At 44.9% G+C, this 16641-nt stretch overlaps 1 protein-coding gene across 2 annotated transcripts; it reads left to right on the top strand.

Moving 5' to 3' along the window:
• The first annotated feature begins 1791 nt into the window (after positions 1-1791).
• On the top strand, positions 1792-7193 carry SERPINE1 (serpin family E member 1). Of its 2 annotated transcripts, XM_016198973.2 has the most exons (8): positions 1792-2062; positions 2711-2944; positions 3489-3683; positions 4286-4484; positions 5562-5662; positions 5778-5864; positions 6425-6508; positions 6803-7193. In XM_016198973.2, the coding sequence occupies exons 1-8, from the start codon at positions 1792-1794 to the stop codon at positions 6838-6840; spliced, it is 1209 nt and encodes a 402-aa protein (XP_016054459.1). In that variant the 3' UTR covers positions 6841-7193. The 2 variants fall into 2 exon arrangements, with proteins under 2 accessions (XP_016054459.1, XP_087671219.1); XM_087815093.1 differs by lacking the exon at positions 5778-5864 and having other exon boundaries at positions 6474-6508.
• Positions 7194-16641: the final 9448 nt, after the last annotated feature.

Consider the following 16641-nt stretch of genomic DNA (forward strand, 5'->3'; position numbering starts at 1 on the left):
AGGACCCCTTGTCCACAATATCCAGGCCACATGGCCAAGGGTACCTGACCCTGCCAGGCCCCCACATACACTAGTCCAGTCCCACTCACTCACCTCTAGCCAATTTCCACCCTCTCTAAAATTCTTGGGTCACTCTTCCACTTCTAATGCAATGCCCTAGGAGCACACCCCACAAACCAGCCAGGAACTGAAGCCCGCTTTTCTATCCCTACTTGTGCCGCTCCAGCCCTCCCAAGTGTCTGCACCGGGAGGAAGAGGGTAAGACTTAATTCTCCCATCACAGCAGGCAGCTCAGACATACAAAACTTACACGTTAGACTACTCATTCCTTGGCAAGACTTGATCCGAGTAACCCCTGGTCCTTCCACCACCCTACCCAGCACACCTCAAATCCCTGCCAGACAGGGCTGTTGACACAAAAGAGAGCCTTCAGGGGCACCTCAAGAGTCTGGACACGTGGGAGAGTCAGCCATGCATCATCCGACACTTGAAAGGGAAGAGGGAAAGACAGGAGGGAGTCCTCTGCCAGGCTCATGTCTTAGACAGTCAAAACCCAGACAATCACATGGCACGCTCCGTGCCCTGTGGCCGCTGGGATGTGGCCAAGAGGAGGGAGGGGCATTTTTCCTTGGTTGGTGTGCACATGGTGTAGACGATGCTGGCAAACCAAAGTCCACAGGATCCTTAGCTTCTTTGATAACTCTGTGGTGATCCATTTCCCCAAAGGAAAAGGAAGAAATGTAAACTGTTTTTCCTCAAGCTGAGCACTGGAGAAGATAATCTCAAACACAGGGCATTTCAGGCTGTCTGGCACTGCCAGGGGTCAGGCTGGTATAATATCCAAAGAGAGAGGGACACAGCAAAAAAGAGGCAGAAAGCAGCAAAATCAGGGGAGGCTGTTGGGCCAAGGCTGTCGGGGTTTGCTCAATAGTTCCTGAGCCCTCACGCACACACACACACACTGCAGCGGCACGCACACACATGCCTCAGCGAGTCAGACATCCAGAGCCAGAAAGTGGGTGGGGCTGGGCCATGAGTTAATCTATTTCCTGCCCACTTCTGGTATAAAGGGAGGCAGCTGCCTCCTTAACAGCACAGCTGTGTCTGGCTGCAGGGCTAAGGGCACTGTCAAGAAAGACACACCTCCTCTCCAGCCTCGGAATCACCACAATCATCAGCAGCAGCAGGACAAATCGCCAGCAGCAGAACTTCAGGTAAGAGAAAAACAAACTCTCTCCATCCCTTCCCTTCAGTTAAGGCAAAGAATGCCCTTCCACAGAATTTACCCATCCAAGATCCCCACTGTTCGTCCCCACTTCCTGACAAGACCTGCAGCCCTAAGTTGCCCCTCCATAGCAGTGATTGAGAATCTGAGCCCATCATGGTTTCTTTCTTTTATTTTAAATTAACCATTTTAAAAATTGATCTCAGAGAGAGGAAGAGAGGGAGAGAGAGAGAGAGAAAGAGAAACATCAGTGTGAGAGAGAAACATTGATCCGTTGCCTCCCACACGTGCCCTGACTGGGGATCGAACCTGCAACCTGTGTATGTACCCTGACTGGGAACTGAACCTGTCAACTTTTGGTGTACAGGACGACGCCCCAACCAACTGAGCCACACCAGCCAGGGCCCCATCATGATTTCTGAATGAATCTTGCCCTTGTGTTCATTTAGCACCTATCAGCAACAAACATGGGAGGCCTGGCCCATGGCTGGGATGTCGTCTCCCCTCCCCATTCGCCATTCTTCTAGAACTATTCCCTCATCAGATTCTTTCCCACTTGCTCTAGGATGAAAATATCTCCAGTTTTTGCCTGTCTAGCTCTGGGCCTGGCCCTCATCTTTGATGAAGGATCTGCATTGTACCATCGCCAGTCTCAAGCGGCCCAACTGGTCACAGATTTTGGAGTGAAGGTGTTTCAGCAGGTGGCACAGGCCTCCAAGGACCGTAATGTGGTTTTTTCACCCTATGGGGTGGCCTCAGTCCTGGCCATGCTGCAGCTGACAACCAGAGGAGAAACCAGGCAGCAGATCCAAGCGGCAATGCAATTCGAGATTGAAGGTGAGAGATGGGTGAAGTAGGAGGCAGGCACTCTTACAGCCTTCACAGAACTGGAGTGTAACCAACCAGAAGTGGAGGAAAGGCTGACTCCAGCTCAGCTGAGCCAACACCTGTATTGCCATGTCATAAGGACCACCATACCCTATGTCACTTGGCCCTTGACCAGTTGCAAGGTGTACAGGCCAGTGGATTTGGTGTAAAACAGCCTTGCATCACCACTTATTAGCTGCATAACCTTAACTCCTCTGAGGCTTAGTTTCCTCATTAACAAAACGGGGGTAATAAAAGTACCTAGCACAGACGGCTGCTGTAAGGATTAAACAGAATTGTCCATATGAAATGCTTTGCATAGCTATTATTATTATTATTATTATTATTATTATGAGAAAAAATGTAGGGTTCATAACTTAAAAGCAGAAAAATATTCTAACCCAAAGAAAGAGTTAGAATCTGAGATTTCTTTGAGAAAAAGAGGGAGATGCAAAAGAGATTAAGATTTGAAATGAAATTTCCCTCCAGAGACACCTAGGTGAGCAGAAGAGCCCCATCCATGAGGGCAGGGTGAGGTCTCTCATGGGGGAAGTTGGCCCAGCTGGGACCCCTTGGCTTAACATGAGCCTGATGTGTCCTTTCCACCCCCCTGCACAGAGAAGGGCATGGCCCCTGCCCTCCGTCAACTGTACAAGGAACTCATAGGGCCATGGAACAAGGATGAGATCAGCATCGCCGATGCCATCTTTGTCCAGCGGGATCTGAAGCTGGTTCAAGGCTTCATGCCTCACTTCTTCAGGCTGTTCCACACCACAGTGAAGCAGGTGGACTTTTCAGAGATTGAGAGAGCCAGGTTCATCATCAACGACTGGGTGAAGAGACACACAAAAGGTGAGCAGACAAAGAAAGAAAACCAGGCAGAGGGGCCTGCCAAGAAACGGGATTTGTTTCCAAATCCCCAATATCCCAACCTCTCCTTTTCAGCATTTTCTTCTTTGTAGGTGGAAGGTCAAGTGCTTTAAGAATCAGTGTTATATTTTTTCATAATTAGCCCTTCTCGTGAACCAACTCTAAAGGCATCCCTAAAACGTGCTACATTATTTCATTAGAATGATAGTAACCATGATGAGGAGCACACACAACCCTTCGAGACTACAGCTTAGGGAGCAAAGTAAGGGAAGACTTAAGTTTTCAGTTCTGATCCTGGACAGGATCCCAGGCTCAAGAAAGTGTGGTGAGCTGGAGACTTTCTGAGACCCTTAGGAAGATGGAACAGGTTGAAAACAGCTAGACTGGTTCACCTAAAACCCCAGACTATCTTCTGACTGGATCATTTCAACAGACACACATCCATTTGAGGCCTGGGAGCTGAAGGGAACTATCTAAGAAGATTTTAAAAAACATCTAGCTCCTAATCACCTGGTTTCCCCCATAGGCATGATTAGTGACTTACTTGGCGAAGGGGCAGTAGACCAGCTGACACGCCTGGTGCTGGCGAATGCCCTCTACTTCAACGGCCACTGGAAGACACCCTTCCCAGAGTTGGCCACCCACCACCGCCTCTTCCACAAGTCCGATGGCAGCACTGTCTTGGTGCCCATGATGTCTCAGACCAACAAGTTCAACTACAGTAAGTGCAAGACTCCTTTCCCCAAGTCCTTCACCTACTGGACCTCATCCCTGGGTATTGCCCTCTAAGGGAGGAAAAACCTAGAATATACCCCAGCTTTAACAAAGACTTCCCAAATATGAGACTCTAGGATAACTGGAGCAGCATAAAATAGCTTTATCTTATAGAAAATGAAGCTGAAATCCAGCAGCTCCCTCATGCCCACATTTGGTGACTTGACCCCTGTCTCTCATCCTCATGTGGTTCTAGTGTGTTTACCTGGGGCCCACAAATCCTGCTGTAGGAAGAGCTATGAGGAAGTTGAGATTCAGGAGATGAAGACTGGAATAAATTAGTGGCTGGGTATAATGGAGAGTGGAGTGAATATAAAGAAAGCCAGTAAAGAGAGAAACCAGAAGAAACTGAACTGACAGAAAATAAGGGAAATGAAAATTAAAACATTGAGTAGGGGAACTGCTGGGGTGTGAGCCTCAAAAGCCAAAATGGAGAGCTGGCTTCCAGAAAGAGTGAGGGGACAGGAGAACTAGTTGAAAACCCAGTGCTGGGTTAGAATCAACAAGAGCTGGAGCCATTTCCAATGTGCCCTCTTGGTGTCTTCACAGCTGAGTTTTCCACCCCTGACGGCCATTACTACGACATCTTGGAATTGCCCTACCACGGGGACACTCTCAGCATGTTCATTGCTGCTCCCTATGAAAAAGAAGTGCCTCTCTCTGCCCTCACCAACATTCTGGATGCCCAGCTCATCAGCCAGTGGAAAGGGAATATGACCTGTCTGCCCCGCCTCCTGGTTCTGCCCAAGTAAGCCACCCCTTGCTCTCGCCATACTTGCCAATTCCCTAATCCCCTCTATCTCCTGCCTCCCCTCTTTCCTGAAAACACTGCCCCCATGATGAGTTTCTAAAATGTGATGTTTGCAGGGCAGGGACATATGTGGGAGGCTGACGGGAAACACTCTGGCCTAGGTTTGATTAAGATTCCTCTCATCATTCCTCTTCCCATTTCTACTAGAGGACAAGGAGGAGTTTTCTAGACTAAGTCCTCACACATACCTCCCTCAAAATATCCAGCCAAAGCCAGCCAAAGGAAGAACAAGAGAAATGATAGAGGTGGGAGGCTAAATCTGCCTTTGCCTTTTTATGAATGCCCCTCACTCCCACCCCCATCTCCTCAAATCAATATCCAAACAATGGGGACAAAAGGAATTACTTCTGCAGATGGAGCAGCTGGAACTATAGCTTCTAGCTGGCTTCCAACAAGCAGATTTTTTAATTCCTTCTGCAGAAGCAGAGAGGGTGGAGAAGGCTGAGGCCTGGTAATTCCAGAATTGCAGGAAAGCCTCCCACCGTGCTTACCCCAAATTTCCACAGACTATCATGCCAGGCTTTAGAAAAGAGGAGAATTTAGTTGGTTATCTCTCTCTCTCCTTTTTTCTCTCTCTCCCTCCTTTTCTCTCAAAAATGGAGGTAATTAGTTGTGACCTGATGGGAAGCAGAGAGTACCCCAAGGCCTCACTGCTTGAGTCCTCTTCAGGGTTAGCTCTCAGAAACACAATCTACAGACCAGATTTTTGTTCAAATAGCCTTGCAGGAGAATTTGCCCTTGGCTCCCCAGCCAGACTGAATAAACTGCTGCCTTATTTGAGAAAAGTAATTAGTCATCAGTTCGAGGGGGTTGGGAGAGTGCAGGAGAATGTTCATTAGTATTAGAACCTCTAGCAAGCAGAGACTTTGCAAAAAGATTTGAAAAAACAAGCCTTCCTGTTTTACTTTCACATCAGTCCCAATCCTGTAGGGCTGCTGGGGTGAACCTGGTAGGAACCGGGAGAGGTGGCCAGAGGTAGCCTGAGCTTGAGCTGTTTCCTGCTCCTGTGTATAGGTTCTCCCTGGAGAGTGAAATTGACCTCAGGAGGCCCTTGGAGAACTTGGGGATGACGAGCATGTTTAGTCCAAGCCAGGCAGACTTCTCGAGTTTTTCAGGTAAGAGATTTTCCTATCATTTCTTATCCTGGTGGACTGTGCAGGCCCCTTAGAGGACAAAGAAGCTTTTCCCTGAAAACCACAGCTGATCTACTCTTGTATCCGCCCGTTTCAGATCAAGAGCCTCTCTACGTATCACAGGCACTGCAAAAAGTGAAGATCAAGGTGAATGAGAGAGGCACAGAGGCATCCTCCTCTACAGGTGAGTCAGGCTCACAAGTCTCTCAGCCCAAGGCTTATAGGAGGGGCCATTATGGTCCCCACACCTAGGATGAGCCCCTCTGCCCTGCTCCACCAGGCCTCTCCTCATGGCAGCACTTCCTGTGCAGGAGTATTGCCCTTTCCTCGCTAGTGTTTCTCAGCCTAGAAAATGGGCCTGCTTTTCTGGGACCCAGTTCCCTTACCCAGTGGCTCCTGAGGTCCTCTAAATGTGAAAGGTCTCCCAAAGGAAACCTGGGTTTTCCTCACAGTGGATAGTCAACTTAAGGAACTTGCTTATCAATATGCCCTAAAAGGGTTTATATAAATGTCTGTTTGAAGGAGAGCAGCTGGTGATCTCTGCCAAACACCTGGAGGAAACCAGGCCTCGGGGAACTTCCCTAAACTTTTAAGGTTCAGGTCCAAGCGAACACCAGAGCCTCCTAAAAATCACTCCCCAGTGCTGCCACCAGATGGAAGGCTGTCGTCAATGGATCGCTTGTGATCAATCCAGGAACCAGTGCTGATGTCCCTGTATTCTAAAACATTGTCCTTCTCTTCCAGCCATTACTGTCTCAGCCCGAATGGCCCCTGAGGAGATCATCATGGACAGACCCTTCCTCTTTGTGGTGCGGCACAACCCCACAGGTGAGCCCGAGGCCCACGCTGCCCCACCATTTCAGGCACCAGCCCAGACTGGTGTAGATGCCCCTCTTACTCCAGGACTCTAAGCAAGGAATCTGTTCCTCTTCCCCTCCTCAGAGGCAGTGCTCCATCACAGAGTGCTGTGCCAGGACCCCAGTCCTAGCTTAGTCACTAAAGCAGCTATGACTCCAGACACCTCACTCATCTTCTCACATCTTAGTTCATCCATAAACTTTAAGCTTGGTGAGCTGTGCCATTCCTTCCAACTCTCATCTCCCATGATTCTTCCATCCTCAGGAACGGTCCTTTTCATGGGCCAAGTGATGGAACCCTGACCATGAAAAAAGAAGCTCTCATCTGGGACAGAACTGGAGATGTATCAGAGAAGAAAACTGCGAAGAAAAGAACTTTTATTTTAATTAATCTTTCTGGAGAGAGAGAAGATATTTGACTTTTTTTTCCTTTTTAATGGTAAATCTGCCTTCTAGACCTCAGCCTCTCCCAACAGGGAGAAAGAGGACCTTTAAGTTAAACTCCCTAGTGGAGACCCTGGGAGGGGCCTCCGAAGCACAGCTCCCTGAAGGTCTCCAAACCAGCCTGTAAAACTCTCAGAGCCACTTGTGCAGCTGCTTCTGCCCATCACTCTGCCTGTTCGGGTCTTCAGATCTGGATCCCACTGGGGCTCTGGCAGGATGTCACCACAGGTTTGCAGGAGCTTTCGTGTGCTTGGTAGAAACTATTTGTGTTCCAGTCACGTTGCCCTCACTCTTGCACTGTCTGCCACTGCTGAGGAGGCTGGCGTCGGGCCAGGGAAGACCAGTGGAAGAAACACCTTTTCATTGCAAAGTCCGTCCTTCCCCAGCTCAGAGGTGCTGTGGAATGGCAGAGCCACTGCCTACCCAGTTGCGGAGACCCAAGCTGGCCTGGCTGTTTCCCTCCCAGAAACAGTGAGCATATATTATTTTGGAGTGTAGGTGACTTGTTTACTTATAGAAGCAGGTTTCTGCTTCCGACAAACATTATTTTGCAGGAATAGAGGGAGGTGTGCCTGGCTCCTGCCTCCAGTCTCCTAATGGGGAGGATGGGATGCCAGGGGTGTGCTTGAATATTTATCACATTCTTGTGTGCTTGTTAGAGAGAAAGAGGACTATCAAAAAACCTGTATTATTTAAACTTGCTTAGAGTGTTCCTTTGTGATCTGTGTCATTGCATCTCAGGAGTCTAGCCACTTAACTGCCATACCCCCCTGGGCAGCAAGCGTGAGGGGCTCACACTGCCACCTTGTGGCTGCCTGAACCCCATGGCTCTTCTTTCCTTGCCTTTCCACTTGATGGATTAGGAGCCCTGCCAAGATTATCCACCTTCGCACTTTAGGGACCTAAAGGATGTGGTGGGTGAGAGAGACTAGAGTGAGGACAGAGTGGTTTCAAAATTTTCCGATATATTTAGGAGCAGAAGTGCAAAGGGATGCACGACCTAGGAGGACAGAACTTTCCCCAATTACAGGGTGACTCACAGCTGCATTGGTGACTCACTTCAATGTGTCATTTCCGGCTGCTATGTGAGAGCCGTGGACATGTGAGAGAGAAAGGGAGAGAGAAAATGAGAGGGAATGAGGGAGAGACAGCGAACTCGGGCTCAAGTACCCTAGTTAGATAATCTTTCTGAAACAAACTAGCTAAGGGGTATGGCTTGAGGATCAATTTATTGAAGAATTGAACATTGATGTCAATTGAATGCAGTCTCATAGAATCCTCATCATTCCATTGTGCTTTTCAGAGAAAAATCTTGGTTCTTTGTTTTTTCTTTTTTCATCATGCACTGGACAGTGATAGCTACACACCGTATCAGAAGGATACTCAAATGTGGGGTCCAATGTTCTTGAGATTGTGTTGAATTATATGCTTTTTCACTTTTGATATATTATAAAAAGCAAAATTAAAAAAAAAAAAACACCAATAAAATAAATAAATAAAAAGAATATTCCAAAACAGTCCCTGCCCTTACTTTCCACATTTCACACAGTACAAAATCAAAATCCTGTCAGCTCATAGCCGTCTTGGGTAAAAGGGATCTTTAGGAAACATACACACATGGGAAAGTCCACAAGACTGGCCACTGGGGCTCAGCCAAAAGGCCCAGGGACATGTCGTGTGGGCATGATTCTCTCGTTGAGCATCATCCTCAAAAAGGAAAGAGGGTTCCCCCAAATACCTTTCATCCACTCAGACAGACCTGCTCACGCCTACTGTTCCTGTGGGTTTCCATCTCCATTAATGCCATTTCCTTCTACCACCAAACGCCCCCATCTCCTGCAACTACCCCCCTCCCCATTTCTCAAAACCCAGGCCAAGCCCATTTTCTCCAACCAGCATTCCCATGGATCCAGTCAACATCATCACGCTCCCCTGGGCATTTACTGATTTTTTTCCTTTTCCTGGTAACAGTGCTTTTATTCATGTATGCTCGAGTGAGCATGTTACCCCCCAACCCATCTACATATCAGACTCCTTGAAAAACAAGGCTCCTTTGTTACACACACTCTTCATATCCTCCTTAAAATAGCACCCTGAAAAGTTTCTTATTCTCTTCCTCTAGTATCTTGAAGACTCTTCCTAGAAACATTAGTTTCTGTTCATATATTAAAAAATAATTTTTAAACTGAAAAAATACCAAGTACTATCTGTCAAAACTGTATGCCATCCAGCTCCAGGACCCTCAAAACAAGACTGATAGAACCAGGCCCTGGAATCCTAGATCATGTCTTAATCGGAAGTAATTATCATCTGGAAGGGTAATGGCCAAAACGCTGTCTGAGAGTTAAGAGGTAAGGCGTTCCCTGTACTGGAAGTGTTCTGAGAAAGCCAGGACGACCACTTGGTGGGGACGCTTCAGTGGTCAGAGTATAAGACAAGGTGACTTTTTTAAGTGATAAAGAACACATGCTTATTAGAAGACATCCAAATAGCTCAAAAGGTTAAAAGTGGAACTTAGTAGGCCTCTGTTTCTTGGGTTTCTCTCAGAACTTTGCTAAGCATTTATAAGAATACTTAAAATAGTTACTTTCACACAAATAAGATCATTATATATATATGTATATATCCGTATGTATGTAGTGTTCTGTAGATCACTTTATTTGCCTAATGATACATCCTACACACCTGTCCCTAATTCTTTTTACCAACTGCATATATAGATGTACTGTAATTCCTTAACTACTGCAGTTGGATATTTTGGTTGTTTCACGTCTTTTTAAATTTGTCATTGTTGCCCGGCCGGGCGTGGCTCAGCGATTGAGCGTCGACCTAGGATCCAGGCGATCGGGGTTCAGTTCCTGGTCAGGGCACATGCCCGGGTTGCGGGCCCGATCCCCAGTGGGGGCGTGCAGGAGGCAGCTGATCAATGACTCTCTCATCCTTGATGTTTCTATCTCTCTCCCTCCCTCTTCTTTCCTCTCTCTGAAATCAATAAAGATATATTTAAAAAAAAAAAAATTTCTCATTGTTGTTACCAACAATGCTGAGATGGATATCCTTCAGTGTTTGTCCCTATGCACATGTGCTTGTGCTTGTGTTTCCATAGAATGACTTCCGAGTGATGGGACTAAGTATTTTTTTTAATGTTTTATCTTTATTGTTGAAAATACTACAAATGTGTCCCCCCCCCCCCCCCATTGATCCTCTTCACGCTGCATGCCCCCTCCAGGCCTTCACCACACTATTTTCTGGGTCCATGGGTTATGCATATATGCACATAAGTTTGTAGGTTAATCTCTCCCCATCCATCCACTCCTGCCCTCCCTCTGAGATTTGTCAGTATGTTCCATGCTTCTATGTCTCTGGATTTATTTTGTTCATCAGATTACACATATAGGTAAGATCATGTGATACTTATCTTTCTCTGACTGGCTTATTTAACTTAGCATAGTACTCTCCAGGTCCCACCCTGCATGTTGTCTCAAAGGGTAAAGGATCCTTCTTTTTTACAGCTGCATAGTATTCTATGGTGTAAATGGGGACCAAGTATCTTTTAAGAACCTCCCAATCCTGCAATTCTGTGATTCTGGTAGTACAAACATTTTCAAATGGTACAAAACAATCAAAAGTGATCATTTGTTGGGTTAGAATCCTAACTTTTCCCAAACTTAAATAAGCTTTCACAACTTTCCTAAATAAGCCCACTGCTGTGAATAAAGATAAATTTTAGACCTTGAACTAAAAAGAACCTTCACATTATCATTCTTTCTAAAATTATGCTCAACTTCCTTGGAGCAAATTTTGATCATGATGCAAATCCAGAAAGGGTATTCACTCACTTCCCAATCATTCAACATGTACTAAAGGACATCTCACTACCCTTTCCATTTCTGTTTTCCTCTCAAGGTTCATAAGGGGCATTCTTGGGTGCCTCAGCATAATACACTAAGACAGCAATTTTCAACCAATGTGCAGCAAGAATTTTAAAAACATGCACTACTTATTTAGTCAGAGGCACTGACCTATTTTCCCTTAGATTGTCAAATAAAAAAATGACAGCAGCCATCACAACAATAGCTGTCCAGAGTGAAAGAATCAAAATTATACATATTTTTTGTCAGATTGGAAAAATATATATTTTTTGGTGTGCTGCAGAATTTTCGTAATTTGTTCATGTGTGCCATGAGATGAAAAAGGTTGAAAACTGCTGCACTGAGATATTCAAAGAAGATGTGCTTGTTTGACACCTCCTTTTAATGGATTCCTCTCTTCAGGTTTGCCTTCTTCAAGCTTTCTCTCCAAAAGCTGATAGAGTCAGAGAGGACCCAAAGCCCATTCAAGCCTGGAAGGAAGGTTTCCCCCTCCCCTTAGAAAGTCAGTGGGATCCAGGGCAAAACCCAGAGGAAAGGAGCCCAGAATGGGTAGCTCACTAAAGCTACTCTCAGATTTAGAGAGAGATGCTCTCTTTTAACCTTAGTGATTTTTCCTTCTTTCCTTTCCTGTGCAACTGACAAGCTTTGTAGGACAACAATATGGTTGTAGAAGTAGAGAAAAAAGGCCAAAGAGGCCATCTGGCCTACTTCTGTCTTAGACCATCAACTCAAAAACTAGATGTGACCTGATCCAGTTCACAAGATATTTCTATACTGAGATTTGTGAGATCTCCCCTTAGTCTCATGGGGCAGCTGGGGTCATGAAGGCAACAGTCAAAGAATTCAGGGACACCAGGACCCAGATATATCTTTCATCCTCCTTACGCCCTGAAAATATGACCAATTCCAGGCACTGGGCTAGTTGTTGAGGAGTTACCCATCTGTAACAAATTTGTTTAGAAACCGAAAGACCCTCTTTTTCCACAAGATGCTTCAAAATGCAGAACAAGCGAGCCTTCATTCTGCAGTATACAGTTCAAAAACTGTCTATACCTGCTGAGAAGGCTCAGCAGAAAAGAGTTCTTCAGGCGGCCTTACAATGGCAAAGGGCATTTGCTCCACAAAGAGTCCCATTTAATAGTGCCCTCTGCTTTTCTCAGATATTCTGGGGACAAAAATGATGATGCAGACTCACAGTGCCTGTGAAGTCCTGCTTGGCTTTGCCCGGCCCCCTCCTTGGTCATTCCAAGCCCTCTTCCTCTGTTTCTTTAGAGATTTAAAAAAACAACCAACGAGATCTACTTCCAGCATCATTACTGTTGATTTCTTGTAAACCTCACACAGTGAAATTATTTATCTGCCTGTCCAAGTATGGTCAATGAGTTTGAACTTTGTAAATTCCTCAATGGCAAAAACTATTCTATCAGAGTGAAACTTGTCAAGGAGACACAATCTGTTACCAAATCATTTTTTAAAGATGGTTTCTCAAGTAAGTTTTGTTGTATAAATAGTAGCAAACACATATAAAGATAAGGAAACTAGGACAGAGAGAGGTTGAATAACTCGCTGTTGTTATTGTTACTTAGCTCCAGGCAGTCAGACAAGTCTATGCTCCTAACCATCTCACCTTATACGTATGCATCTGTAAACAGAGGTCTCGTTGAACACAGAGCAAAGCTCAGTTGAAGTTAGGAGCAAATGTGCTATCCTCATGCCAGTCACCACTAGAGTGTCCTGTTTTACACCTTTGCCTTACCAGACCGAACACCAGCGTCCTGAATGTAGCCTTTGATTCCCTAGCCACCAGATGTCGCTTTGACTCCAGTAGAAAGCTCTTCTTTAAAGAAAGCAGCTGTGGCTTCCACCAAAATCTTGCCAAGTTTGAACTCCATTCAATTTAGTAAGTATTTATTGAAAAGCTTAATTTTACACTGGGTGCTGTGAAGCACTTTTTAAAAAATGTAAGTGATGTTTCTGACTATCAGTTACCTAAGGACAATAGACACCAAAAAGCTGACACACTACTCGAGTCACGGCAAAATTTATTGAAAGGAACATCGTAGAAATGATCACTACAGGCTAGAGCGTAAAGGCTCATCAGGAGCTGCTGCTTGACTGAAACTTAACGAGTGAATAAGGTGAACTTAGGTCTATGGGAAGGAACAGCAGGGCATTCCAGAAAACAATGCGAACAAAATCACGAAGAAAAAGAACAGCGAGGCAGGTTCAAGGAGCACACCTGAGGATGAAATCCCAAGTCGCCAGGTGGTGTTCAGACTGCTGCCCTCCCCCTTGGGTCATCCCCCTCAGATAACCCAGCCAGTTGTCTCCCTTTCTTCCATGTACCCTCTCCTAGTCTAGTCAAGTGAGCCTGACTGGCGTCCCTTGAATAGCCATGCTTTTATGTTACCAGTCATATCCCAGACTTACAGTCTGCAAGCCTAGGAAACAGCAGCGGCATTGACCCTAATGAGAAACCTAGAGATGGGATGGTTTCAGGGAAAAGCAGGGGAAGTAACTCTTTCTGGCAAGTGAAATTTGAGATGACAATGGAATTTTTCCAATGAGTGATCCAATATACATTTATGCAACAAACATCAGGTGCCTGCTGTGTATCAGGCACTGCGGCAGGCACAGTAGAAAGAGCAACAGCAAAAGAAGACAGTTTATCACCTAGCAGAAATAACAGATATTAAATATGTACTAGTAAACATGAAATTAGAATTTAGCATATTTTGAGAAGTAAGATTTAAATATATAGGTTTGACAAGGATCGTAATCAAAACCAATCAATAAGCACTGTGCAGGATGCTGGAAAGAAGCAAAAATGAACAAGGCACTGCCCATAAACGAAAAAAAAGACACAGCCCAGCGAGGAGCTTACAATCCAGTTGCAGAGATGAGGCTGACTCAAGCATTCAGCCAGTGGACAATATAGCATGAGTGGCACCAATGGCACTGCCATATCTAGTGAGGGTGGAGTGGAAGCACTGGAGTAAGTTGGGGCCACTCCACTGCTACCTTAGAATCTGATCCTATGACCCTCTGCTAGAGTCTTACTTATCCTCCATCGCCCCATCCCCACCCCATCCTTTTCTGGACCAAAGTCCAGGCTGGTGCATGGATCGGCCATGTCCAGCAGACATGCTCATGCTGCGTGTGCAAAGAAAGCTGTGAAAGCCAATATCTGGATATTTTAAATGCTACACTGGGAGGTTGTTCTAGCTCCTCTAGACTCATAAGCTGGAGATTCCTAAACCCTAGTAAGGGGGTTTCGAGCCTGGGAGGTGAAAAGAATGGAAAACATCTATCACAGAAAGTATTTTAATGCCAGGACTGCTAGAAACATCACATGATAAGATCCCAATTGCTCAGTTTAAAAAAAAAAAAAGGTATAAAAAAACTCAGAGATGACTGCAAATGACATCATCAGGGAACTATGAACTACTTCAAGAACACGTAAAAAATAGGTGCAGAGAGCATCATGAGAGAGAGAAACTCACATTATAGAAGATGAAAGGCTTCAGAGACTATCGGGCCACTCTTTCAACCACTGCAGGAACCACCTCCACAACCAGACGAGGGAAGGCACAGGATGGCGTCAGCATGGTTTGTAGAGGGACGATACAAACACCATCTGCACACCTATGGAGGAAAATCTCACCTCTTCCATTTTTTCATTTATATGAAATTATATTTTAGCATATTTTGGGTGAGAAATAAGATTATTTTACTTTTAAATTAAATGTATTGGGGTGACATTGGTTAATAAGATTATATAGGTTTTAAGTGTACATTTCTATGATACATAATCTGTATATTGCAGAGAAGTAAGATTTAAAAACCTAGATTTGACAACCAGATATACAGACACATTTGACGCCAATCAACAAACACTGTGCAGGGTGCTGTAAAGGAACAAAGGATGAACAAGACATCACCCAAGGAGCAGCTTACGATCCAGCTGGAGAGACGGAGTCAACTCACACACACAACTCCTTTGGTTCCTCCTCCTTCTCTACTTAGGTGAGTTATCAACTTCAGTTACTCGCCCATTACCGGTACCTCTCCAATCTGTCCCTCTCCATTTCATCCTTGCGCCTGGATTCCCCAAACTGCATCCTAGATGGCCTTCCAGCCTTCCATCTGTCCTTTCACATTGACCCCCACATTAGTTTCAGATTAATTTTCTTAAAACTGTTTTCACCAAGTTATTCTGTTGTTCAGAAAGTCATAACAATTCCCAGCTGCCCACTGCATCAAATCTGAACTCCTCGGCAGACACAGCCACAACAGACCTACCGACTCAGACTCTATAGTCGTCATTCGCTAACAACGAGGAAACCCTGACCAATGTTTTCTAACTAGTTAGAACCACTTGAGCTCTATGATTCTACAGGAGCAAAATCCCCATTTCTAACAATTCTTTCATGAATCTTATTGTTTCACTAGGGATCCCACATTGAGACAAGGAATTCTAGAAAGTGTCAGCTTTCCAAGGAGTGCAGTAGTTTACACCTCTCAAGCTTCCAAACTTCCACCGGCTGTTGCCTCCCTGTCTGCTTTACATCCTTACCTCGCTTCTCATTACTCCCTTATTACAACCTTCTCCTTTCCCCCATGAGAGGGGATACATCTCGGTTTGTTTTGCCTCCTGCCCTTGTTACATACTCCCACTCCTTCTTTTCTCGCCATAATGATTTACTCTTCTCAACCTAATAACTTGCTTTATTTATATTATTCTTTTTTAAAGAATATGTTTTTATAGATTTCAGAGAGGAAGAGAGAGACAAAAACATCAGTGTTGAGAGTCATTGATCAGCTGCCTCCCACATGCCCCCTGCTGGGGATTGAGCCCAAAACCCAGGGCATGTGCCCTGACCAGGAATCCAACTGTGATCTCCTGGATCCTAGGTCCATGCTCAACCACTGAGCCACACTGGCCAAGCTATTGATACTATTCTTGACCTAAAAAACACCAAGGTAATTCAGCCAATGTCTATGCCATTGGCAAGCCTAAGGTATGAGCAGGGGAGAAAGGGAAATGAAAAAGAAAGGAAGAAGAAAAAGTAGTAGGCAACAGAATTTCAGAAAAGGAAATAAGGATAATTGCTACCATTATCAAGTGTTTACAGTGTGCCAGATACTTTCTACACACCCTCAGAACAATCTTGCAATCTCTTATCCTCAAATTTAAAATGAGGAAATGGAGAGTTAAATGGCTCACCTAAGGCAAGTAAGAGTCAGAGACCAGATTGCATCCCAGGGTGAATTAAGCCCATCCTCTTGCAACTAGAGAATATTATCTCCATAACAAAGAGTAAGAAAAGAATAACATAAAGTGGAGACAGGTAAGACCTTACCAACAATTGCTTCAAGTGCTACTAAAAAAAATAATAGCATTATTCGTTACCAACAATTATCTTTCGATAGCCATTAAGTTTCCAGCATGACAAAATTGAAAATTTTTCTCTTATATGCAAACCCCTTTACTTTACTACATGGAAACACACACTGGCATACACCCTCACCCATGAACATCCTCAGCTAAAAAGCTTATATTACAATTTACTTCCTCCTGATCTTTACATTTGTGTCTGGGTTATATCTGTTCCTTTTTAGTTTTGACCCATGCTAACCTTTTAAGATTCTCTTTATTTCCCTCCTTTTGTCTTATTTCATGTTTCTCCCCCTTTTCCTTACTTCACTTTTATATCAGCACCTCCTTTTCTCTTTTATTCTCATCTCCCTTATCACCTATATATTTCTCTTACTTTAGCCAGGTGTT

This window comes from Miniopterus natalensis, chromosome 3 (assembly GCF_054644295.1).
Source record: "Miniopterus natalensis isolate mMinNat1 chromosome 3, mMinNat1.hap1, whole genome shotgun sequence".
Classification (NCBI taxonomy): domain Eukaryota; kingdom Metazoa; phylum Chordata; class Mammalia; order Chiroptera; family Miniopteridae; genus Miniopterus; species Miniopterus natalensis.

Bases quoted from the DNA above. Each gene is read 5' to 3' on its own strand.
- SERPINE1 (XM_016198973.2), top strand. From the start codon at position 1,792: ATGAAAATATCTCCAGTTTTTGCCTGTCTAGCTCTGGGCCTGGCCCTC. The intron at 4,485-5,561 runs GTAAGCCACCCC...TCCTGTGTATAG, and splicing joins CGCCTCCTGGTTCTGCCCAA to GTTCTCCCTGGAGAGTGAAA. The intron at 6,509-6,802 runs GTGAGCCCGAGG...TTCCATCCTCAG, and splicing joins GGTGCGGCACAACCCCACAG to GAACGGTCCTTTTCATGGGC.